Raw genomic sequence first — 26,728 nt, 5'->3', positions numbered from 1 at the left:
GCCTCCAACAACACCAGGGACGCCGCTCAATGAGATCGGCCTTGGTAGGCCTTCTGTCTGTCCCATCAGCCAGGACAGCTAGGCTGGTGAGGGCTAGGGAGATGGCCTTTTCCATGGTGGCCCCTACTCTATGGAATTCCCATCCTAGTGACCTCCACCATGCCCCCTCTTTGATGAACTTCTGTCAGACTTTAAAAACCAGGCTGTTCAGGTGGGCATTTGGGGTGGGTTAGGGTTTTTTAGAGCAGTGTTGTTTTGTTATTTTTTTTTGTTCAGATGATTATGTAAATTTGTTATTAGTATTGTATGCCGCCTAGAGCGGCTGGGTACCCGGCCAGATGGGTGGATAATAAACCAAATCAAATCAAATCAAACCAATCAATCAATCAATACCATTGGTCCCCATTTCCAAAACATGCCTTTTTCTGTCCAGAAAATGGATCTGTATGCTAATTCCATGTTAGAGCTTGCATACTAAAAAAAATAATAAAAAATTACTGAACTCCTTACCTGTCCATTTTCCATGATGGCTGCAGGATACATGGCACTGCTAGGTCGGTCCCGGTGTGTTGGTAGTAGCATCATCAGCTCCCGATTATGCCGGTATTTATCTGGTAGAGAGGGAGAGCCTGTAAACAAGTGAGAACAATCACGTACAAATGACAAAACATAACAGAGATTCTCTTTGGCCCAGTTACCTAGTCTTTTTGAGAAGCATGAGTTGCAAGTATGAAACATTTATAAAATTCCACTGGAAGATGGTAATGAACTTAATCAGCAACTAATGGTTCATAGGAATAACTGCTCTGGTGTTCAGCCCATAACAAAAACAACACCACAGACAAACTGCTGGGCCTATAGCATACAGCTTAGCAAGTCAACAAATGCATTCTGCAAGCCAATTCTTACCAAAATAAAACAGCATCTGGTAGATCCACCAAGCAACAGTTGTCTTTCCACATGTACACAATTTCTTATTTGCTAAACCATCATATGTCTATACTACACCAGGAATGGGGAACCTTTGGCCCATCAGGCCAGCCCATCTGCCCTGTAGGACCATAACTAAGGCCTCTCCTCAAGCCCTGCTCCTCCAGGGCAAGCTGGGAGAGGAATCCCTGCTGTTATCTCAGATCACTGACCTGAGATGACAGCAGGGCTTCCATTGCATGCCGCTCCCCCTCCCAATTGGGAGCGCGAGCAGCAGATTAAGGAGAACTACACAATAGCGCACTTATGTGTTTGATTGCATGGGAAAAGATCATAACTTTTTCAACTTTACCACACCTTTATCTGCTTCATGCAACAAAATAAGGCATGGATATAAGCTCAAAATGTAGCTTGACACTCCCATATTTTATTAACTAAAAGCATTCACATGACATTTTGCGCTTCTAGATACTGTATAATTAATAAGCAATTAAGGTAGACTTCCCCAACCTGGTGTCCTCAAGATGTTTTGCGGCACAACTCCATCATCCCTGACAATTGGCCATGCTGACTGGGGTTGATTGGAGTTGTAGTTTCCAAACCTGGTGCCCTCCAGATGTTTGGAAGACTGAATTAAGCAGTTAACAAGCCTATCTGATAATGTGAGAACATGGAATTTGTCAATATATGTCTGTTGACATTTGCTATTTGGACAGATGTTGGTTGGGACATTACATAGGTTACCACTGCACTATCATCTTTTGTGGGGAAAGTCCACGCAGAAATGTACTTCCTGAAGTGTACTGCTGTTTAAAGATTGCCCCATGAATAAGGATAACACGGTAAACCACTGTCCTTATTAATGTGCAGAACGTGATGCACATTTTGAAGCTGCTGATATGGGCTTTAACTTGTGACTTATCTATGCCACAAACATGTTCTTCACAGAAAGGTGCAAACAACATATTGTATAGCCATGCCTGCTATATTGACATGCTCCCCTCAGCAAACTGTACTTGACCACATAAATAATATCTGAACCACTCCAACATAACTGTTTTTTCTACTTGATATGATTTTTACATCAACAGAAGCACAGCATGCAGGTTATAGATTGAGATTTAGCAGAAAGGGAAAGGTATAATATGGTTAGCAGTGCAGGTGAAAGCCCCACACTTACTGCAGTTTCTCTCATGTTATTAAGCTCAAATAAATATAAACTCCACTGTATGATTAGATGTTGTTTCCTCATTCCTATTACATTTTCACCACAACATAGAACACAAATGGTCTGAACACCTTGTCATTCACAATATTCATTTAAATAAACAATATTTATGCTGGCTCTTTTACTCACATACACATCATAGATAGTCCTATTTCTGCATGACAAAATATAAAATACTGATCTTTTAGGAGTACCAGAAATTGTATTATGGCACAAAGCACATTTCTTCAATTTATAATATATTCCTCATATTGTTTTAGGAACACAGATGTAGCTATTGTGTACCATACATTTGGGAAACCACATTGCTCCAAATAGACTGTGTCATGATCTGTAAACTATACCTGTGCTACTTTTGATGACATGGTTGTTTTTGTTTTAAAGGTTTGCTTTCTATGCATTCATTCTGTGACTTCAAGTAATCAACAGAGAGCAGTATTTGTCAAAAACTCATTTAAAACAAAAATAAAGATTTTTTAAAAATACACGCTGCTTATTTGTAAATTTGTAAATCCTACCTGTTCATTCAAGCTTTTATCAATATTTTCTTGGCAAAGAAAAAGACACATGTCCACACTTCTTTAATTAATGTGTTTATCTACCTGCAAATTGAGTATCTAAGGACCAAGTGCTTGTTTTTTCAGGTGCTAATGGGCAACTTCACAAGTGCATAAACCATGCTGAATGCTCACTATTTGTATGTTTGGTACTTCTTCAGACAATGCACAAATGTGCACATCTAAACTGCCTATTTCAGGTAACATGTTTAAAGTAACATGCCACAAGAGCAGCACTCCCACACTTAAATGGGAGAGTACTCAACTTTTAAAGTAGTAAATAAAGGTCACAAAATGGCACATGTATGGGAAATCAGGATGTTGTGTGATTTATCAACAGTGATGTCACAGGCATTATTCAGTAGATGCCTGTGACCCTCTCGCTTAAGCACATTCTACATGGTTCTTACTATTGCAATGGGTGTATTAGCAGGGGGATAGTTTTCTCAGCAACCAAGAACAGTGTATTGCGGCGTTTGAAACTGTAAAACTTGCTACGTTTATTATTCTTGAATCCTGATCCCCTTACTCCTAATGTAATAACCATTAGACTATCTAAAAACAGGCTACCCTAAGCCATTATATAAGTTTATTTTTGAGGGACTGTACAACTGTATAAAGGTATGTTCTTTTCATGTGAGAATGAACATAAATGCCCCATTGGATCAGATCAATGGTCCACCTTTTTGTTTCCACCACTGGTCAGTCAGATTCCCAAGAAAGATTACAAGCAGGACTTGAAAAGAACATCTCACTCCTATTTATCCCTCAAAAAGTGGCATTCAGAACTATACTCTGAACTAAACTGAGGAACAGTATTCTTCTCTAACCACAGATGTGCTAAAAAGGGTAGGACTAATCTGTCACTATGGATCATATCCAATGCTGTTCTTCTGTTAATGGAAAACTCTTTGATCCAGTGAAAGTTTCCATGAATGGAGTGTGGGGGTCCCCCCCCATTTGCCTTTTCTCCTGCAGCCCCTGATGTCACTTCTCACACTGTTCCAGAGGGCTCCCCAATATTCTCCAGCACATTTAGGTGTGCACAGGGAGCTGCACAGGCAAGGGGGAACAAGCAAAAATAGCCTCCCCTCCTTTAGTTCACAGAAACCTCTGCTGGATCAAAGAAACTTCTGTGAAAGGAAGGACACAGCTGGATAAAACCAACAGAAATTCCCTTTGTAAGAGAATGTGATGAGCAAGCTAGATTATAAACATAGTCCTTCTGCAAAGCCTTGCTGGAGTATAAAACTAAATATTTCACAATAACAATATCTGTTGTGGGATTCCCATTCAAAATAGCACTTCACTGGCTTGGTTTGTAAAGCCACATCGTTTGCACAAGGGACATCTATGCTTTTCATTTATAATCCGTAATCATCTTTTCCAGTTTACATTATACAAGTTGAAATTAATTTTTAAAACAGGAAAACAAAACGTGTGAAGAACTAGCAGGTCTCATCACAATACTAAAGTATACTTTTGAGCAAAGAAATGCAGTACAAATTACTAAAAGGACCGATTTTTAGCAACATATTTTCATTTAGATCCAATATTTTGCAAATGTCTGCTATATATTCTGGATGCACATGAAACTTTGGACTGTGTAGTTGTTAATAGCATAAGCTAGAAGTCTCCAGTTTCAATCTCAGCTCCACCATAAATTCACTATGTGGCAATCCATTATTTCTAACTCTGAACTGCCTGCTACCCCTAATTATATTGTAAGCAGACATACTGGCTTACTTTATTTATTTTATTATTTATTTTATTTCTATACTGCCCAATAGCTGAAGCTCTCTGGGTGATTCACAAAAATTAAAAATTACTTTGCTGAGTGTTGGAAGGAATACTGAAATAATATATCTGAAGTCTTAAAAATTCTAACTTCCAGAGGTGTAGTATGTTTGTGTGTTGCATTAAAAACAACGTATGGTCTTGTGGCACCTTGTAAATACTATTAGATACTAGAAATACTAAGGCTGCAATCCAGTGCACACTGAACCTGGGAGTAAGCACCACTGAACACAGTGGGACTTACTTCTCAGTAAACACACAGAGGACTGTGCTGCAAATATTCTTACCCCTGATATTTCTAAACAATTTGCCTCTAGCCCAAACATCAACTGATTCCTGAGCTGAAGCCTTCTAAGAGCTTATATTAAATACAGAGTCAGGTGTTTAAATGCTACTATGCAGTGCTGATTAAACAGATGTGATTTGCTGTTCAGGCAGAGAAGAAGAGAAGTTTGAACAGAATTAGCAAGAAAGACCTGACAGCTCCCATTGTGAGTACACGCAGTCTTCAAAATGCACTAAACACATCTAAAAATATAGGCTTAAAATGTTCTTTTCAAGTATGTTTACCTGAGAGGCTTTTGTATTCTAATTCCAGGCTGAGAAATCTGATAAACATAATCTAAGGACATGGTGGCTAGTGATTCTTTAGCATAGGTCCACAGACTGATTACTTGGGGAGAGAAAGTTGTCTCCCCTTCATACTATTATAGTCATGCAGTAAACATGCCAGCTGCATGAAGTGTGAATATCATATTAACAACAGAGTCTAGAGGTGGACAAGGTGCTCTGCATTTATATATAATGTGACTAAATGCTGCAGCTAATGTTTATATTTATGTAATTAAAAAGATTAATCTTCCAGGAACATGATTGGTACTGTATCAAAGCTACTGATGGAACCATTATGGAATGTTTTACCCAAATGCTCTCATACAGAAAGTGGTTGTAGGCACTCTTACAAGGAGCATACCTATCATCAGATCTGTGCTCTAAACTCAACTCTAATGCACATGGGTCTGACCATGTATGAGGTAAAGGAAATTCTTATCATGAATTTCTGTTTCAGGACTCCCACAGAGCAGGCAGATTAGTTTATTCTTCAGGATAGCCCCTCCTTCTCCAGTCAGTAGGCAGGGCCAACATCTTCCTCATCTCCTCCAGTGGAAGGGCTATCACTGATCTCCAGACTGGAACTAGAAAAGCAGACAACCCTTCTTTCCACAAATCAAAAATATTCATGATAACACCTGTAACACTTAAACTGTCAACTACTGGAAAAATGGCCAGTAGCTGTAAATGCATGAACACCAAAGAGATGCCAGTAGTAAGGGAACTCAGCCCCAGGGATCCCTGACTACTATCTCACATGTGTGGTGGAGGCAGAAGTCCTATTACCTCCCCCCAATCACAAATACACTGGACTGAAAGGTGGGAGGATGCCCTCCAGGAGTCCTGAAAAAAGAAATTCATGGTAAGAATTTCCTTTTTTCCCAGGACTCCTGGAGGGCATGCAGATTAGTCTTCAGAATATATAACAGCAGTCCCATTCCTGGGTGAGGGTCCAGTGAATCTCACCTCAAGATGGCGGCACCCTCCTGCCAAAGGCTGCATCAGCAGAGCAGTACTTATCCACTTTATAATATCATGTAGATGTGTGAACAGAGGCCTACAGGGCTTCTCTACATATTTCCTCCAGAGAGGAACTTCCCCATAATGCAGCCAAAGTGGCTGCTCCCCTAAATGAATGAGCTGTCACTCCATTGGGAGGCTGCTTCCCCAAACTAACATACACCAGCTGGATACACTCCCAGTGCCACCTGGAAATAGATGCCCCAACGCCTTCTTCCCCAGGGATGCCTCCAGAACGGACACAAACAAGGATTCTGTTGCCCTGTGTGCATTTGTCCTAAGGATGGTGGAGAATTTCTCCACGAATCTTCGGGAGGCCGAATGCCAACGCATTCGGCCTCCCGAAATTGGTGGGGAAATTCTCCGCCGGCCCCCCGCCCCCCCCGGGATGGGACTTACCGTGGCCGAATGTCCCTCTCGGCGGCGGGTCCCGGTGGCGGTTCGGCGCCATTTTGTCGGGGGCGGCGGCTGGTCTCCCGACCGGCTGCCGCCGCCATTGCAAAAAAAAAAAGTAAAGTAAAAAAAAAAACCCCACGCCCGTGATAGGCTACGTAACGATTTACGTAGCCTATCACAGCTAGATTTCCAAAGTCAGTCGTGATAGGCTACGTAAATCATCACGTAGCCTATCACGGGTGACTTTGAAAAAAAAAAGCACGTACGCAAATGGCGGCGGCCCATGGGCGCCGCCATTTGCGTTCCTTATTTTGGCATGTCTAGTCTACGTAAAGATTTACGTAGACTATGGCGAAAATAAGGGAACGCTATTTGCGTTGCCCTTATTTTTTCCGTAGTCTACGTAAATCTTTATGTAGACTAGACGTGTCAAAATAAGGAACGCAAATGGCGGTCGCCATGGGAGCCGCCATTTGCGTATGCGCTTTTTTTTTCAAAGTCACCCATGATAGGCTACGTGACGATTTACATAGCCTATCACGGCTGACTTTGGAAATCTAGCCGTGATAGGCTACGTAAATCGTTACGTAGCCTATCACGGGTGTGTGTGTGTGTGTGTGTGTGTTTTACTTTTTTTTCGCGGCCTGGTAGACGGGGTGCTCCTACCCGGCCTGAATTTCGCCGGTGAGGGATGGGGCGCCTCCCCCCCGGCCTGAATTTCAGCCGGGCAAGGCAGGGCGCCTCCCCCCCTCGCCTGAACTTTGGGGGGAGAACTGAAGCGTGTCCCCCCCACCGTGAAGCAAGCTTCGAGAACAGGTAAGGGACTTTCGTCCATCCCTAATTTGTCCTGTCCAAATAAAATCACAACGCTCATCTTACATCCATTTTATGCAAGTTCTTCTCCTGGTAATGTACAAGCTTAAGGCAGAATAAGGGGAGAACTGCCTCTTGGGAGCTATGAAAGACTGAGTTCACCTTAGGCATGAATGACAGATTTGGGCAGAGAACCACCTTGTCCTTGTGAAACACACAAAGCAATGGGTTAAGGCTCCCAGCTCAGACAACCTGCGTGCTGAAGTCCTGGCCACCAAGAATACAGTTTTCAATATGAGAATTTTTAGAGACACCTTCCCCATGGGCTTAAAAGGGCGGGCTCATAAGTGCTGTAAGGACCCAGTTTAAGTTCCATGAAGGAAACCTATGAATTATAGGAGGATTCAGGAGTGCTATCCCTGTTAAGAACCTGTGTACGTGAGTATGAGCTGAAGGACCAGACCCACCCCAGAAATCTAGAATGCTATTCAAGGCCACAACTTGTCTTTTCAGAGTATTAGTGGTCAAGCCCTTGGCCAGGCTAGCCTGCCAAAAATCCAGAACATCCTGAACCTGCCATTTTACAGGATCCCTGTTTTTCCTCTCACACCATAACAAGAAAGCCTTCCAAGTATTGGAATACACCTTATTAGTGGATGAACTGTGGAAGGCTAGTGGAGTCTTAAGGGCCTCCTTGAAATAACCTAAGTCCCTTAACCATTGCCACTCAACCCCCAAGCTGTCAGGTGGTACATGTACAGTTGTGGGTGCAGATTCTCTTGAACTAGAAGTCTCCAAAAACCTTCAGTCGATAAGGTGACCTGGTCCAGAAACCAAGGATGGTGCAGCCAGTACAGCACCACTAGGACTTCTTCCGCTTTCAGATCCTTGATCCTCTGTTGAGGCAATGGTGGAAAAACACAGAGCAGACCCTGAGGCCATTCTGGACAGAGATCCCATGTCATGAACAACAACAGCTTTGTGTTTTGAGGGAAGGCAAACAGGTCTATTGCTGGGTGTCTAAACTGAAGGACAATCTGCTGAAAAACGAGGGGGTGAAGTGTCCACCCCATGTCCTGAATTGCTACGTGACTGAGCCAGTTGGCCACCTGATTTGACTTCCTTGCTAGGTGTTTGGCTTTGATTGAAGACAGGTTCTCCTCTGCCCATCTCATGATTTCCACAGCCTCCTTGTGCAAGGTTTGCGACCTTGTGCTGCCTTGTTTGTTCATGAAGGCCTTTACTGAAATATTGTCTGTATTTATTAATACATGCCACTCCCTTATCTCTCTTTGGAAGGCTACTAGTGCCAGTTTGTGTCAGGATTGATTCTGAGCACAGGGAGATAGTTAGCAGCTCAGATGCAGAAGAAGAGCAGCCAGAACTGGGGGATGCATTTTCACAAGCCAGTTCAGATATGGGTAGGCGTGCTTCTCAGGTTACCAACTCCCAGATGGCTGGGCATGAAGCTTCCTCCTTGCCCCCCTCTGAGAAGCACTGAGCAGGAGGAAGAGGGGATTGAGGACTGTGACCTAAGAGGTGAGAGGCGGCGGCATACAGCTAAGAGGGAAACATCAGGGGTGGAGCTCAGATGGTCAACCCGGTTAGTGATGCGTGAGAGGCTACGTAGGAAAGCATCATGCAAGCCGCGGGACCTCCCTCCCTAAGTTAGCCTAGTCAGAATGCCTCCCTTTCAAACTGCAGGCAACTTTCGGTGATCTCCTTTGAATCCCCTGGAGGCATTCCTTTGTAGCCAGAGATTCTTTGAGGATTTGCATCTGTAATGAACCTGTGAATAATGAATTAAAGGCATGAGACTGAAGCCTCTCTAGTTGTGTGTGTGTGAGTGCTTAAGGATAGAGAGGGCCAAGGGATTTGTGACAGCTTGCTTGAAGTTTTCCCCCCACCTCTCTTCAATCCTCGTTTTGTTTTGTTGTTTCATCAGTCTACTTCACTGACAACCGTCTCGGGCACAACATGGAACCACATTGATGCAGGAGAACCAGGCTCTTCGCCATCAGGTCAACCACTTGATAGGTGCTGTTCAAGCGTTACAAGAGGCCGCTCCACCCACTCCACCCCCGCTCCCTCCCCGTCGGAAATGTCCGGTAGCTCTGCTGGAGAAGTTTGCTGGAGACAAAGGCCTGTTTCAAATTTTCCGCACCCAATCAGAACTGTATATGCGCCTCTGGCTGGAGGATTTCCAAACGAACCAGATTCGTGTGGGATTTATCATTAATCTGCTTTCAGGTGTGGCAGCTAAATGGGCCTCACGCTTCTCCTTGCTAATGACTCCTTTCTTTGCCAATTTTGGGCACCATCCCAAGACCATCCCCTCCTCGTTGGGCCTTGCCTTGGTGCCTGTTGCCCATGAATTTTTAGAGGAATTGAGCTCTGTGCATCTCATCTTACAGGACAACGTCAAGCAAGTGAAAGCAGAGTATAAAGAAACTGCGGACCGACATCGCCAACCTGGTCGAGCTCTGCATGTTGGGGATTGGGTATGGTTGTCCACCTGAAACCTCCCTTCTCACCCCCCGAGTAAGAAGCTGGCAGCCCATCGGACAGGGCCCTTCCAGATTATGGCCAAAATTAACCCTGTCACTTTTCGACTGGCTCTCTCTCCCTCCATGAAGGTGCATCCTGTTTTTCATTACTTGTTACTTTCCCCACTGGTCTCTGGCAACCCCCATCACTCCAACTGCACCCTCCCCGCCTCCCATTTTGGTGGTGGAGGGGGGAGGGGTTTGAAGTCGCTGACATCCTGGACTTGCACCTTTTCCAGGGGCAGCTGCAATATTTGGTTGACTGGGAGGGCTATGGGCCGGACGAATGCTCCTGGGAACCGGTAGAACATGTGCATGCCTCCTTGCTGGTTCGCCGTTTCCACTGGCACTACTCCCACAAGACTGGGGGCCCACAGGGAAAGACAGGAGGGGGAGGCCTCATGGAAGCGGGGATGATGTCAGGATTGATTCTGAGCACAGGAAGATAGTTAGCAGCTCAGATTCAGAAGAGGAGCAGCCAGAACTGGGGGACGCATTTTCACAAGCCAGTTCAGATATAGGTAGGCGTGCTTCTCAGATTACCAACTCCCAGATGGCTGGGCATGAAGCTTCCTCCTTGCCCCCCTCTGTGAGAAGCAGCGAGAAAGAGGAGGATGGGATTGAGGACTGTGACCTAAGAGATGCGAGCAGATGGCGCAGAGCTAAGAGGGAAATGTGAGGGGTGGAGCTCAGATGGTTGACCCAGTTAGAGATGCGTGAGAGGCTACGCAGGGAAGCATCATGCGAGGGGCAGGACCTCCCTCCCTAAGTTAGCCTAGCCAGAAAGCCTCCCGGGGCAACTTTCGGCGATCCGATTTGAATCCCTTGGAGGCATTCCTTTGTAGCCAGAGTCTTCAAGGATTTGCATCTGTAATGAACCTGTGAATAATGAGTTACAGGCGTGAGACTGAAGCCTCTCTATTTGTGTGTGTGTGAGTGCTTAAGGATAGAGGGGGCCAAGGGATTTGTGACAGTTTGATGGGCTGAAGTTCCAGCAGGCTGATGGTCTTCTTCACCTCTCTCTCTGACCAGATTCCGTGAGTCACCTGAGACTCCATGTGTGCTCCCATCTGAAATTGGATTGTGATGATGACCCTGTTGGGTTTCTCCAGTGACACCCCTCTGGACAACCACATCGGATCCAACCACCATTGCATCGCCTCCTGGACCCAGCTTGGGATCTGCACCAGTACTTGCTTGCTTTGAGCAACCTGGAATGGTAAGGGCAGCAGGAGCCACTGGAGAGGATGAGAGTAGAAGCATGCCCAAGAGACCATCTCCTGACATGACATCATGAGGCCCTGTAGTTGTGCTAGGCCATCAGCTCCATCTGCTCCACCCATGCAACTATCTCTGCCAGGTGTAATGGCTTGCTCTTGCATTCCTCTGTGAGATACATCCCGTTCTCGATCATGTAGGTGTTCCAGCCTCCGTGTTGGTTCAGGTGAACTCTTCTGCATATTCACCATGAACTGATGTGACCTGAGGCACTCCGGGGTAGTCTGGACATCCTGTAGCACCTTTGTCCAGGTTTTGGAATGGACCAGATTGTCATCTAGGTAGCAGTAGGCATATATGTCTTGCTGCCTGAGGTAGGCCTCCAGAGGTTTCAGGATCTTTGTGAACACGCGTGGCACTGAGGTGACCCTGAAGGGCATGGCCCTCTACTGGTAGTGCTGCGGGTAGTAGGAATTCGCAGAAATGTTTGATGGCTGAGTCTGATAGGTACATGCAAGTATGCTTCTGAAAGATCTATGGATGTCAAGAAGTCATCATTTTCTAAGGCTGTAACTATAGACTTGAGAGTTTTCATCCTGAATTTTCTCTTTCGGATGAATTTGTTCAGCCATTTGAGATCCAGGATTGCTCTTATATCTCCATTTTTCTTGGGCACTAAGGAAAAATCTGAGTAGACCCTAAACTTTTCTTGATCCCAAGGAACCAGCTTGATCACATGAATGTGCAATAAGTGCTGGATGGCTTGTTTGAACTTGTGATGCTTTACTGGGTTCTTGGATTTGGGGTAATCAAAAATTTGTTTCTGGGTAAGTGGACAAGCTCCAGAGCATAGCTGAGGTTCACTAATTCCAGAGCACGCACATTAGAGATGGTCATGAAAGGTGAACGGAATTCTGCCCCCTAGTGTCCTGCTCTGCCCAGTGTCAGGAAGATTGTTGCTTCTTTGTCTCCTTGTTAGAGGATGATGAAGCACTGGAGTGCTGTGATCTACCTTGCAGCTCTCTTGGCCCCAATTCCACTTGGCACTGGGTACTGAAAACCGCGTGATCTACCTGAGGGCTTGTAAGAGCGGATGCTTGACTGGGCCCCAGTCTTCTCCTCTTTCTTGGTTAACAGTAAGGACTTCTTTTTGTCCTTCCCTTTAAGCAGTACTTTCTCAAGAGGCTCCCCAAACAGCCTGGCTCCCACAAAGGGGAAGTTCGCCAATCTGACCTGTGATCCTGGATCAATGTCCCAAGTACATAGCCAAATGTTTTGCCAGGCTACCACATTAGCTTCTAAGGCCCATGACTGTGCTTGAACCACATAAATGGAAGAATCAGCAAGGAATGTTGCAGTGTGTGAGATTTTCTTTAGCCCATCTTTCAGGAACAGAATCTATAGTTTCTAGGTCTTGTGCCCAAATGTATACTGCTCTGGCAAACATAGTACTAGTGGCCAATGCCCGAAGCGTCAGGGAGGATGTCTCAAAATCCTCATAGAATGTTGCCTCCATGCACTTGTTGCAGGTATCCTGTGGCCCACATTCCCCATTAGTTGGAATCACTGCTGTGGAAGTATGAGCTGCTATGGAGCATCAATCAGTGACACCTTAATCTGCTCCATGAACTCTTTGGGGAGTAAGTAGTGCTTATTTGCCAGTAGATTGGATGGTCTTGCCTTAGCCACTCAGACTTACATACATACTTAAACAGAGTGGTAAAAGGCACTGGGATGGTCTTATGGAGAAACAGCCATGGACCCTGTTTGGGAAGGGGTGCTCTCGCTTTTCCTCTTCTGGCTTGTTGCCCAAGAGCTAGATTGTATCACTGGAGGAGACTGGAAAGAGATTGGCCCTGCCTACTGACCGGAGGAGGGGGTAGTCTAATCTCATGCCCTCCAGGAGTCTTGGAAATAGCAATTCTGAAGTAGCAGTACTGGGGGTGGGAGGAAGGATGCAAGTGATCCTCTGATTTAAAATACTTGCTAATAACTGTTTGAATTGGCCTTAAGAATGCAGATAAATCATGCTCATCCATGGAGCGGAGCCCCAAAATATATACTCCCAGAAGTTGTGTTATGACACTTCTGCACAGAGTTGAGAATATAGCATATTCATTACTCTACAAAACAGACCAGTGCTGATATTTTTTTTCTTTTTAGTAAACATGAGTGCAGGACGTTCCAGTGTTCACTAGTACTTTTATATTTCACGAAACAGAGCCAAATGTCAGGAATGGGAGTCTTGTCCAGACATTCAAATTCTAGTTGAATCTGAACCATCTTCGATCTTGGCTCATGGAAGAGTCAATAAGATCTAAAGAGCCTCTTGTTCAGGGTGAAAGTGGAGAGTGCAAAAGCTGGCTTGAAACTCAACATTAAAAAAATGAAGATCATGGCATCTGGCCCCATCACTTCCTGGCATATAGAAGGGGAAGAAATGGAAGCAGTGACAGATTTTATTTTCTTGGGCTCCAAGATCACTGCAGATGATGACTGTAGCCATGAAATTCAAAGACGCTTGCTCTTTGGGAGGAAAGCTATGGCAAACCTAGACAGCATAGTAAGAAGCGGAGACATCACCTTGCCGACAAAGGTCCGTCTAATCAAAGCTATGGTTTTCCGAGTAGTAACGTATGGCTGTGAGAGCTGGACTAACTCTGGCTGAGCTGAGCGCCGAAGAATTGATGCTTTCGAACTGTGGTGCTGGAGAAGACTCTTACGAGTCCCCTGGACTGCAAGGAGGTCAAATCAGTCCATCCTAAAGGAAATCAACCCTGAAGCTCAAATGTTTTGGCCACCTAAAGCGAAGAGAAAAGTCACTGGAAAAGACCCTGATGCTGGGAAAGTGAAGGCAAAAGGAGAAGGGGACGGCAGAGGATGAGATGGCTAGATAGCATCACCGATGCAATGAATGCACACTCCGGGAGAGAGCGCAGGACAGGAAGGCCTGGTGTGCTATGGTCCATGGGGTCACGAAGAGTCGGACACGACTTAATGACTGAACAACAACAACAACAACAGGAAGTTGACTGGAATCAAAGTCCCAAAGGTATGGAAATTGGCAGAGTATCTTTAACTGCTAGGCCAGTTGTGAACCTTGTTAAGTTACCGATAATTCATAAGTCAAGGTTCCATTATAACTTCCATCATCACTGTGGAATTTACCATTGCTAAATGTTTGTTGTTTATTCGGTCAGTCGCTTCCGACTCTTCGTGACTTCATGGACCAGCCCATGCCAGAGCTTCCTGTCGGCCGTCACCACCCCCAGGAAACCCCTGGCATGTGCTATTAGGTCAAATAGTAGTAGTCATGGATTTGTGCATTATGGCTTAGAATTTAAAATTAGCTTTTATGCTGATGATCTTTTGCTGTTTATTTCGAAACTCCCATGGTTGGTTCCAGCTTTGATGAAATTGATTAATACTTTCGGTGATTTGTCTGGTTATTCAATTAATTGGTCAAAGTCAGAAATAATGCCAACTAGGGATAGGGTATACTCTAGTGCAGAGCTTTCCAAACTTTTCATGTTGGTGACACGCTTTTTAGACATGCATCATTTCGTGACACGGTAATTCAGTTTTACTAGCAAACCGGAGGTTAAACTAACCCATTATAAGAGATACGGACACATACATAAATTGTAATAATGAAATGTATGGGGATAGAACATATCTCGTGAAAACCTTTCATTTATATTTTTAAAAATATATGATTTGTAAGATAATAACATACATTGTTGTCATTTATGAGTAACAGTATGTAAATATGTGCAAGAAAATGTGAAAAATAAACAAAATTAACTAAAGTATTTACAATACATATTAGGACACATAGGCCCAGGTAGGAGCTCAGCTGCAAAAACACATGAAGTAGAGAAGCAAAAGTCCAACAACAATGGTGTAAATATATATGTCTCACTTTGGTTTTTTGTTGTTTATTCGTTCAGTTGCTTCCGACTCTTTGTGACTTCATGGACCAGCCCACGCCAGAGCTTCCTGTCGGCCGTCGCCACCCCCAGCTCCCCCAAGGTCGAGCCTGTCACCTCCAGAATATCATCCATCCATCTTGCCCTTGGTCGGCCCCTCTTCCTTTTGCCTTCCACTTTCCCTAGCATCAGCATCTTCTCCAGGGTATCCTGTCTTCTCATGATGTGGCCAAAGTACTTCAGTTTTGCCTGTAATATCATTCCCTCAAGTCAGCAGTCTGGCTTTATTTCCTGGAGTATGGACTGGTTTGATCTTCTTGCAGTCCAAGGCACTCTCAGAATTTTCCTCCAGCACCACAGTTCAAAAGCATCTCTCTTCCTTCACTCAGCCTTCCTTATGGTCCAGCTCTCGCAGCCATAGGTTACTACGGAGAATACCATTGCTTGAACTATGCGGACCTTTGTTGTCAGTGTGATGTCTCTGCTCTTTGCTATTTTATCAAGATTTGTCATTGCTTTCCTCCCAAGAAGTAAACGTCTTCTGATTTCCTGGCTGCAGTCAGCATCTGCAGTAATCTTTGCACCTAGAAAGACAAAGTCTGTCACTGCCTCCAGGTTTTCTCCCTCTATTTGCCAGTTATCAATCAAGCTGGTTGCCATAATCTTGGTTTTTTGGAGGTTGAACTGCAACCCAGCTTTTGCACTTTCTTCTTTCACCTTTATCATGAGGTTCCTCAGCTCCTCCTCACTTTCAGCCATCAAAGTGGTATCATCTGCATAGCTGAGATTGTTAATGTTTCTTCCAGTGATTTTAACTCCAGCCTTGGCTTCATCAAGCCCAGCATGTCGCATGATGTGTTCTGCATACAAGTTGAATAGGTAGGGTGAGAGTATACAACCCTGCTGTACTCCTTTCCCAATCTTAAACCAGTCCGTTGATCCATGGTTTGTTCTTACCGTTGCTACTTGATCGTTATACAGATTCCTCAGGAGGCAGACAAGATGACTTGGTATCCCCATCCCACCAAGAACTTGCCACAGTTTGTTATGATCCACACAGTCAAAGGCTTTAGAATAGTCAATAAAACAGAAATAGATGTTTTTCTGAAACTCCCTGCCTTTCTCCATTATCCAGCGGATATTGACAATTTGGTCTCTAGTTCCTCTGCCTTTTCGAAACACAGCTTGTACATCTGGCAATTCTCGTTCCATGAATTGCTGGAGTCTACCTTGCAAGATCTTGAGCATTACCTTACTGGCATGTGAAATAAGTGCCACTGTTCGATAGTTTGAACATTCTTTGGTGCTTCCCTTTTTTGGTATGAGGATATAAGTTGATTTTTTCCAATCTGTTGGCCATTCTTGTGTTTTCCAAATTTGCTGGCATATGGTATGCATCACCTTGACAGCATCATCTTGCAAGATTTTAAACAGTTCAGCTGGGATACCGTCATCTCCTGCTGCCTTGTTATTAGCAGTGCTTCTTAAGGCCCATTCAACCTCACTCTTCAGGATGTCTGGCTCTAGCTCACTGACCACACCGTCAAATCTATCCCCGATATTATTATCCTTCCTATACAGATCTTCCGTATATTCTTGCCACCTTTTCTTGATCTCTTCTGCTTCTGTTAGGTCCTTGCCATCTTTGTTTTTGATCATACCCATTTTTGCCTGGAATTTACCTCCGATGTTTCTAATTTTCTGGAAGAGGTCTCTTGTCCTTCCTATTCTATTATCTTTTTCCGCTTCCGCGCATTGCTTGTTTAAAAATAATTTCTTATCTCTTCTAGCTAACCTCTGGAATTTTGCATTTAATTGGGCATATCTCCCCCTATCACTGTTGCCTTTTGCTTTCCTTCTTTCTTGGGCTGCTTCCAGTGTCTCAGCAGACAGCCATCTTGCCTTCTTGGTTTTCTTTTTCTTTAGGATGTTGTTTGTTGCCGCCTCCTGAACAATGTTGCGAACTTCTGTCCATAGTTCTTCTGGGACCCTATCTACTAAATCTAGTCCCTTAAATCTATTCTTCACCTCCACTGCATATTCATGAGGAATATTAGTGAGCTCATATCTAACTGATCTGTGGGTCTTCCCTATTCTCTTTAGTCTGATTCTAAATTGTGCAATAAGAGGTTCGTGATCTGAACTACAATCAGCTCCAGGTCTTGTTTTTACCAACTGCATAGATGTCCGCCACCTTTGGCTACAAAGGATGTAATCAATCTGATTTCGGTGTCGACCGTCTGGTGAAGTCCATGTATAAAGTTGTCTCTTAGGTTGCTGGAAGAGAGTGTTTGTTATGCACAGTGAGTTGTCTTGACAAAATTCTATCAGCCTATGTCCTGCTTCATTTTGTTCTCCCAGACCATGCTTGCCTGTAATTCCAGGTGTCGTTTGACTACCCACCTTAGCATTCCAGTCTCCTATAATGAAAATAACATCTTTTTTTGGTGTACTATCCAGTAGGTGCTGCAGATCCTCATAGAACTGATCTACTTCTGCTTCTTCAGCATCTGTGGTTGGGGCGTATATTTGCATCACTGTGATGTTAAATGGCTTACCCTGAATTCGAATTGAGATCATTCTGTCATTTTTTTGGATTGTATCCAAGCACTGCTTTAGCCACTTTATTATTAATTATGAAGGCTACTCCATTTCTTCTGTGGTCCTCTTTTCCACAGTAATAGATCTGGTGGTCATTTGATGTGAAATGGCCCATTCCAGTCCATTTCAGTTCACTGACACCCAAAATGTCTATATTTAATCTTGACACCTCCCCAATAACCACATCCAATTTGCCCTGGCTCATAGATCTTACATTCCAGGTTCCTATGGTGTGTTGATCTTTAGAACATCGGATTTGTTGTTCACCACCAGCACCAGTGGCTGCTAGCCGTCCTTTCAGCTTTGAGCTAGCTGCATCATCGCATCTGGGGCTAGTTGAACTTATCCTCTGTTCCTCCCCAGTAGCATTTTGACCATCTTCCGACCTGGGAGTCCCATCTTCCGATGATATACCGACATATCTCTGGTTGTACTGATCCATTTAGTTTCCATGGCAAGAATACTGGGGTAGGTTGCTGTTTCCTTCCCCAGGGATCGTATTTAGTCTGACCTCTCTGCCATGACCTTTCCATCTTGGGTGTCCCTTCACAGTTTAGTTCATGACGTCACTGAGGTGCTGAAGCTCCAGCACCACGACAAGGTAACGATCTCCTTTGCTGAAGCATTGCTAAATAGTTGTGGTCAAACGTACTGGTGAAATTGGTGCGCTTTGTTCTGTCTGTATGTTCCACTGATAACTCCTGGACACAGCACTGTAGTAACTTCTTTATTAGGCAGAGATGTTGCTTGCTTGCCTGCTTGCTTTGTTCCACACTGATATACACAGAGACAGCAGAAGCCCCCTAGAGGCTTGGCATGGAACGTACACAACAATTCACCCCAACTAATTAAAAAACTCCAATAGGGCATTTAACAAGATAAAATTTAATAATTATAACCAAGGATCATCTGTGATATCTCCTTGTTAACATATCTGTTAGTTCAATTACAGGCACATCCTGTCAAGCAGTTTCCTCACATGAACAGGATAACGTCTTTCAGGTTCTGGAATAGACTCAGCAGATGTTTCGGATGATGATGGAGATATATTAGATGGCAGTTCTGGCTCCTGGCTACTTATGGGCATGCTTTTTCTGTAACCGGTTCGATCTACCAAATCTGGTACAGACAGTGCTGAACAGTTTTGTGAGGAAGATAATTCTCATATCTGCGCAATGTGGCGATGCCAGGTTACACCAGATGCAGTGATGAGTTCAAAAGAATATGAATACAGCTTGAATAGTAGCCGAGATCCATTTTTAAATCTCCTCTGTATGATCAAACAAGGACAGATTGACTTATCTGAGTGAAGAGCGCTCCCAATGCTTTACTTGATCAGTCTGCTTGTTGAAAACATCCCTTCGGAGGGTCAGGTTTTAATAGATCCAGTCAGGATCTGAGATTGCATTCCAGAAACAAGCTGGCAGGTATCTGATTGGCTGACAAATGCAAAGAATTCCTATGCCAACAGAAAGTTCGCAAGTTTAACAGATAAGGAGCCTGGATGCTCTTCTGCTGCTCTTAAAGCATGTTTCACGGTTTGGATGAAGCGTCCTGCTAAACACTTTGTTGCAGGTCACATGCTTTATGCTATTTTGTTTCATAAAGGTTGGGAGCTCCATTGAAACAAACTGAGGACCACAGTCTTAACCACTTGTACAGGCAACCCTGTTCAAGCAAAAAGTATCATTATTATTATTATTAATTGTATATCACGCCTTTCTGCAAAAAAAGGCTCTCAATGTGGCTAATAATAAAATCCAGATTAGAAACAAAATCTTAATTAAAGCATAAATAAATGAAAACAAATAAATTAAAAACACTATAAAACACAACAGAAGAAAATTAAAAATTATCAACCAATTAAAAACTCCTTCAGCAATTGACCACCTTATATGCCAAATGCCTGCCTGAATAAAAATATATTTGCCTACTGGTGAAAGGACAACAGAGAAGGGGCCAACCTAGTCTTCCTCAGCAGGGAGTCTCAGAGCATGGGAGTAGTCACAAGACCTCTCTTGCATCCCACCAAACATACCTGTGACTGTGGTGGTACTGAGAGAAGGGCCTCCCCCAAAGATCTTAAAACTGCATACCCTTGTATAAAAGAAGGCAGTCTTTCAGGTAGCCTGGTCCCAAGCTGTATAGTGGTTTACAGGTCATAACCAGCACTTCAAATTTTGCTCAGAAACAGACCGATAGGCCAGTGAAACAGTTGTAACAAGGGTGTCACATGCTTCCTGTAACTAGCCCCAGTTAACAGTCTGGCTACAGCATTCTGGACCAGTTGAAGTTTCTGAACAGTTTTCAAAGGCAGCCCCATGTAGTGCACATTATTGTAGGCCAAACATGATGCACTAAGGAATGCATGACCATGGCCAAATCATACGTCTCAAGGAATGGGCACAGTTGGTGCACTAACCTCAGCTGTGCAAACACACTCCTGGCTACCACTGAAACTTGAGCATCCAGGTTGAGGGCTGAACCCAAAAGTATACCCATACTGCGAGCCTGAGTCTTCACCAGGAGTGTAACCCCATCCAATGCAGATCAAATCTCTATTCTCTGATCGGCCTTTCAACTAACAAGGAGCACCTCTGTTTTGTCTGGATTAAGCTTCAATTTGTTCGCCCTCATCCAGTCCACTGCCAACATCAGACACTGATTTAGAACTAGAACAGCTTCCTTGGATTAAGATAGAAAGGATAGAATTGGGTGTCATCAGCATACTGGTGGCACCAAACTCCCAAACTCCAGATAACTTCTCCCAGTGGTTTCATGTATATGTTAAATGGCACGAGGGACAAAATAGAAACCCCAGGAATCCCGGAGCACCAGCTTCCAAAATCGCCCCTCCAAGGACTGGAGTCACTGTAGAACTGTCCCATCTCAGACAGACACCTCAGAAGGACATAATGATTGATGGTACTGAAAGCCACCAGGAGGTCCAGCAGAACCAAGAGGGACACACTCCCCCAGTCCAGTTTCTGGTACAGACTGTCTGCTAAAGCAGTCTCTGTCTCATAACTAGGCCTGAAGCCAGATTGAAATGGAGCTAAATAATCCACCTCATCCAGAAATCCCTGGAGCTAAGAAGCCACCACACATTCCAGAAGCACCTTGTCCAAGAATGGAATGCTGGAAACTGGCTGGAAATTATCCAATACAGTGGGTTTCAGGGAGGTCTTTTTTTTTCTTAACAGAGCTCTTACCACCGCCCTCTTTTAGGCAAGACAAGATGGAATCACAACTTGTCATAGAGGTCACCCTTACCCACTCAGCCAGTCCCCCCTTCTGGCCATTTGAAATATCCATCCGCCATTACTACAAAACTTGTGTCAAGGACTGGGTCTGCAAAATCCAGATATATGCGTTCCCAGGGAGCCATTGGCCAATTTCTCAGATGAAGTGGTGCCAATCCTGGCATATTTTGTACCTGTCGACATCCAGAGCAATTCTTGGTTAATTGTTCAATCTGTCCATCTATACCTGGCCACCATTTATACCCCTGGCCACTATGGCAAGGAGTCCTACATGCAGTTCTTCCAAAATTCTGGGCTGCAGCTTCTCACAAATTATCACATTATGTCCCTACATCAGACAGACTTGGGCAATTGTGACTTCATTTCTGTGTTGAAAAACGGGTTTGAAACTCACAACTGGCTTATTTTTCCAGCCTTTTAAGGTAGCTTCATACACTTCTGTGAGCAAGAGATCTTTGTCTTTCTCTCATCTCAGTGCTGCAGGTGTGATTGGCAGGATACCAATCTGTGTCATGTTGAACATCTCAACAGCAGTAAGCCCTTCCTGCCAGTTTGGAATATCCTTCCACCTCTTGTAATGGCAGTCATGAAAGGCCATCACATTACAGTGCTGAGGTGTTCCTATAAACTTAACATCAGGGTTATGAGCACCTAAAAACAAAGCCCATCTTTTGAGTATGGGTAGCAGCCATCTCTGTAATGCACATGGAATGGAAAATGGACAGGAAGCATTCGTCATCTGTAACTAAAGTAAATTTCCTACCAGAGAGATAATGTCCAAATATACTAACTCCCCAGACCAGACTCAAGGCCTCTTGGTTTATCTGAACATAGTTACATTCTTCAGAGCTCAAGGATCTGGAAGCAAAAGCTATACAGCACTCTTTTGCATCTGGCATTACATGGGAAATCACTGCTCTAATTCCATCAGTTGAAGTATCATATGCCAGGGTAATTTCCAACTCTGGGCTGTAATGTGTTAACACTTGTTCTGAAGTGATAGCCTTCTTTGCTTCCTGGAAGACATGACCATATTGCTTAGTCCATTCCCAGTGTTTTCCTTTCTGAAGCAACTGGTTCAATGGGTAGAGCAAAGCTGCTAAATTTGGTTGTTAATAATTATTATAATTAACAAACCCAATGAGTGAACAAACCTGTGATATGTTCTCTCAGAGATAAGCCTCAAGACTTGTTCTGTTTTTTTCAGGTGACTTGTGTAATCCTTTGGCATCTATATTATGTCTACAATATGTAACTCATTCTTTGAAGAACTCACATTTAGTTTACACTTAGTCCACGGTTTACACGTAGTCCATATTTTTCCATTGTCTTGAGAACTTGTGCCAGATTCTTCAGATGATTCTCATTAATGGATCCTGTAACAATGATGTCATCTAAGTAGCATCTACAACAGAGTATACTTTGTGATACCTGGTCCATGGCCCTCTGCCAAATTGCAAGAGCAGATGCCACTCCAAATACCAATCGATTATACTGGAACAATCCTTCTTCAGTACTGATGGTTAGAAACATCTTTGAATACTCCTCTACTTCCATTTGGAGATAAGCCTGTGCCAGATCTGGTTTGCTAATTTTCCCCCGTCTGATTAACAAAAAGAAAATATCCTCAATTCAAGGCAAGGAGTAGTGTTTTGTTCTCAGCACTGGGTTAATGGTCATCTTGAAGTCACTGTAACTGCATACCAATTTATTTCTTTTCATAACAGGAACAACAAGTGCTGCCCACTCACTCCAATCAACATTAGTCAGTATCCCCAATTCCTTAGCCACTGCCTCTCTGATAGCCAGTCAGAGAACCTGTCAGGCTTGGATTTGGATTTTGCTCCCTCCGTCAAAATGAGGCTGGCCTTAATATGCCACAGCTGCCTGATGCCCTGTTCAAAATCTCAACTGACCTTACAGAAGAGTTCTGTCAGCTGTTCTTACGAGCTGATCTTCTGGTGCACTTGAAAAGCCTTAATTCCCAGTCTATATTAATGTTATTTAGCCAGCTTTGTCAAAACAGTGCTTGTCATTTTGTCGGTACAACATACAGATCTAGATTGAGACTCTGACCATTATACTATACTGCCACTCTGTGCACTCGCAATGGAGTTCCTTTCTCCAGTACATGTTTTCAGCACAATACCTTTTTCCTTCAACTGCACATTGCTGGATTTTTATTTTATTTTTTAAAATACTTTTTATTCTATTTTTTACCTTTAGAAATGAAATAAACAGTACCAACAACCTAATCATTATCTACATTTTCCCAACAATACAGTATTCGTAGGAGGACACAGCAATAACGGAAAGAGAGAAAAAAGGAAAAAAGGAAAAAGAAAACAGAAGGAGAAGGAGAAGGAAGAAGAAAGCATGAAAGAAAATGAAAAAATATTTAAAAAGTTACTTAAAAAGATTAAATTTAAGCTCCATTACACACAAACTTCAAATACCATTCTACTTAAAAGTTATACCTATAACATTGCCAATATTACAATTCAGCACAGCATAGATAATCAACCTTACATTTCAATATCATATCATCAGTCTTATACAAAGGGAGCAGGCCTACAATTCATTTCCAATAACCATATATTGCCCTTCAGTTAACATATAATAGTAGAACTTAACAATTTAACCAACCAAAAATATTACTAACCAATGTCTCATAATAATGATAGTAATAATAATAAAAAAGGAAGGAAATTAGAAAGGATAAGTAATAATAATAACAAATCACTAATAAATTTTATACTGTTATATAATAATAAAGCTTAAAATCAACCAGCCAAAAATATTGCTAATCCTAGTATCATAATATTGATAATATTATTATTAATAATAATTAAAAAGAAAAGAATTATACAGGTTAAAAAAAGAGGAGAAAAAAGAAAAACACACAACAATAACTAATGTATTTCGTACTAAATATATGAGTGTGCACATTTCTATACACCATCAGTACAGTATATCATATCCATTTTAAAGAGAAAGGATTTAAAAGAAAAAAATGAGAGAAAAAAGACGGATATATATATAAGCGATTATCTCTGGCCTAGCCTGGATCTTACAGACTAAACATAGCCAGTTGACAAAACATGTTTATAAATTTCAGTTCATGGGGCTGGAACAGAAGTCTCACGCATTTTTCCGATTAGCCACGCCTCCACCATTTTGTGATTTAGAAACTTCTTCATCTGACCTTCAGAAAAAATACAAAATGTAGCAGGATATTTTAAATGATATTGTAAGTTCATTTGTTTTGCTAGGTTTTTCGCCTTGGTAAATTGCCTTCTTTTATCAGCAACATCTTTGGTGTAATCCGGAAATAACATAACTTTATCTTGTTTTGATCCCCAAAAAAGATTTCCAGCCCCTCTTGCTAAATGCAGGATATAATTTTTTGTGGAGATTCTTTCAAATTGGACTATAATTGTATAACCAGTCCGTTTGGCATTTGGCACATGGAATGCCTGCTCAGTATCAAGTAAATAATCAGATGACACAGGGAGTATCTCATGAAGAAGCTTATCTACAAAAGTAGACAAATTTACATCAGTAGGTAGATCTTTGATACCAATAATACGTACATTTGCCCTGCGCATGAAAGCCTCAAGTTGGGAGATTCTGGCAGAGAAATTGTTGTGAAAAGCTTGTGATGCAATCTTGTGCGCTGCCACCTGATCTTGCAGCTCATTAAACTTCGCCTCCATTTTTTTGCCAAGAAGTGTTAATTGTCCACAGCCCCTTGCAGGGTGGTGATGGAATTTTGAATTGTATCCAGCCTCTTAGCCTGTTCAGCAAATTGCGAAGATGTTTTTATCAGAGCAAGCAACTCCCCTGTATTTCCATTGCTTCTCGGAGCCTTTGCCATGGGAGGTATGGGGGGGTCGGCGGAGATCCTGCTCCTTTTTTCCTCCTTGATGTAGCCATCCTTCTCTTCAAACAGATCTTGCAGGTCCTCAAATATTGTTGGTATTTCTTAGTCCATAAACACTAATAACTACATTTGGAACTCGTCAGCCCTGTGTTCTCCTAATTAGATAGAAGTTTCAAAACAACTTTGAGCAATGTCTAAGCTCCGGCAGAGTACTTTAGAGATCAAACCTTCTGCTGCTTCGCAAAATAAGCTGCTCTTCCAAAATTTCATCCAGAAGCTGCTCTTGCTCCCCCTTTTAATTCCAGGGGAAGATGAAAAGGTTTTTCAACCTTTTAAAAGCTGTTTGAGATAGCGTCCTGCAGAGTCTCCGCAGAACGCTGCCAGGGTGACATGGCTCCGAACTGGAAGTCCACACATTGCTGGATTTTTAGATAAACTCTTTGTGAGAAATAACACATACAGCCAAGCTTGTGTCTAGTTCCATCTTGAGCATTTTCCCTTCTATTATGGGCGTTACCCATATGGGTTGTTTGTCTACATGTCTTACACGCAACACTCGTAAACAAGCAATACTTTATGTACTGAGGTCCTCCTCGCTACTCTCTGCATCTGTTTCTACTGTATGTACTTTATGGTGCCCTTTGTGCCTTTTCTTTTGATCATTTTTCCTTCTGTTCTGTGTGGCAGAATCACAGGTTTGTGTGTGTCCCTTTTTTCCACTCTGCCAGCAAGTCCTATCTTTGAGATGGTAGTCCACTGTCTTATGGCCCGCATTTTCCTTTTGACTTTCCATTTGTTTCTTTGACTAGGAGCATAATGTAATTTGTATGTGAGGTTTTTTCTCCTGCCCATAGCTTTAAATTCTGTGACTCAGGGGGAGGGGCAGCTTCCACGAAAGTAGCTATTTCTGTGGCCTTCTTAAAGGTTAGAGTAGATTATGTCAAGAGGCAATTCTGAATAGTTTCATCTCCAAGACACAGACTAGATGATCCCTCAGAGCCATTTGTAAGGTGTTCCCAAAATTGCAGTGTTCTACCAGCCTTTGGAGTGCAGCTCCATAAGCCTTAACTGTTTTTACTTCCTGCTGGTTAAGCTTGTGACATCTAAATCTCTCTGCTATCTCCAGGGGTTTAGGTGCAAAATGTTCCTGTAGCAGAGTCAGAATTTCAGCAAAGGATTTGGAGCATGGCTTCTCTGGATATGTCAAGCTACGAAGCAAGCAGTATGTCTGACCCCCCATATAGTTCAGCAATGCAGGCACTTTCTTTTCCTTTGGGGTATCATGGAGTGCAAAATACTACTCAATGTGTTCAATATATGTAGTCCAGTCTTCTACAGGATTTTCAAAGGGATCCATAAACACTCTCTAGGATTCCATTTTAAAAATGTGATCTTTGTGAGGTTGTTATCTGGTCATCTGACATGCCTCCTCAACCCTTCTACTTGTGGCCTGAGCTTAGGCCTTGTCTTTAGAACAAGATCTCTAGGCTTACTACAATCCAGCCAGCGCAGTCTCTCACACTTACCAGCTCCTTTCCTGATAGCTCTTAATGGAGTTACAGTAATACAGCAAAAGTGTGAGTCAATCCCACCTATGTCACCACTGTTATGTCTGTGTGTTCCATTGATAACTCCTGGACACAGCATTGTAGTAACTTCTATGGCCCAATCTATACGGGTGGTTTAGTGCGGAGCAAGAGTACATCAAGGTCGTTTGTGACACATTACATTGTCGTCACTCTGCAGCAACCCTGCAGCTTTCCCCTGAAAACGGTGCATTTTCAGAAAGTTGTTTTACAGTGTCTTTTTTCCTTAAATGCAGCTCCTGTGCGGTTCCGCTACAGTGTGCCCCATTCCCCCCAATTAAAGCCTGCATGCTGGGCATGCCTAGGGGTGTGTCTGTAACCAGGCTGTGACCTGGTCAAGGGGTGGACT

The 26,728-nt window shown here is 43.1% G+C and overlaps 1 protein-coding gene across 1 annotated transcript in view; it reads right to left on the bottom strand.

Moving 5' to 3' along the window:
* DOCK3 (dedicator of cytokinesis 3) overlaps positions 1-26,728 on the bottom strand; it is a 454,424-nt gene that overhangs the window by 9,968 nt on the left and 417,728 nt on the right. Inside the window, exon 52 of the mRNA XM_084829818.1 lies at positions 511-629. Coding sequence (XP_084685944.1) covers positions 511-629 — 119 coding nt within the window. The remainder of the gene's footprint in view (positions 1-510; positions 630-26,728) is intronic.

This window comes from Heloderma suspectum, chromosome 2 (genome assembly GCF_057233095.1).
Source record: "Heloderma suspectum isolate Gila_16-S chromosome 2, 16-S_ref, whole genome shotgun sequence".
Classification (NCBI taxonomy): domain Eukaryota; kingdom Metazoa; phylum Chordata; class Lepidosauria; order Squamata; family Helodermatidae; genus Heloderma; species Heloderma suspectum.
The sequence above is the reverse complement of the archived record's forward strand: the minus strand, read 5'-3'. Positions and strand labels throughout refer to the sequence as shown.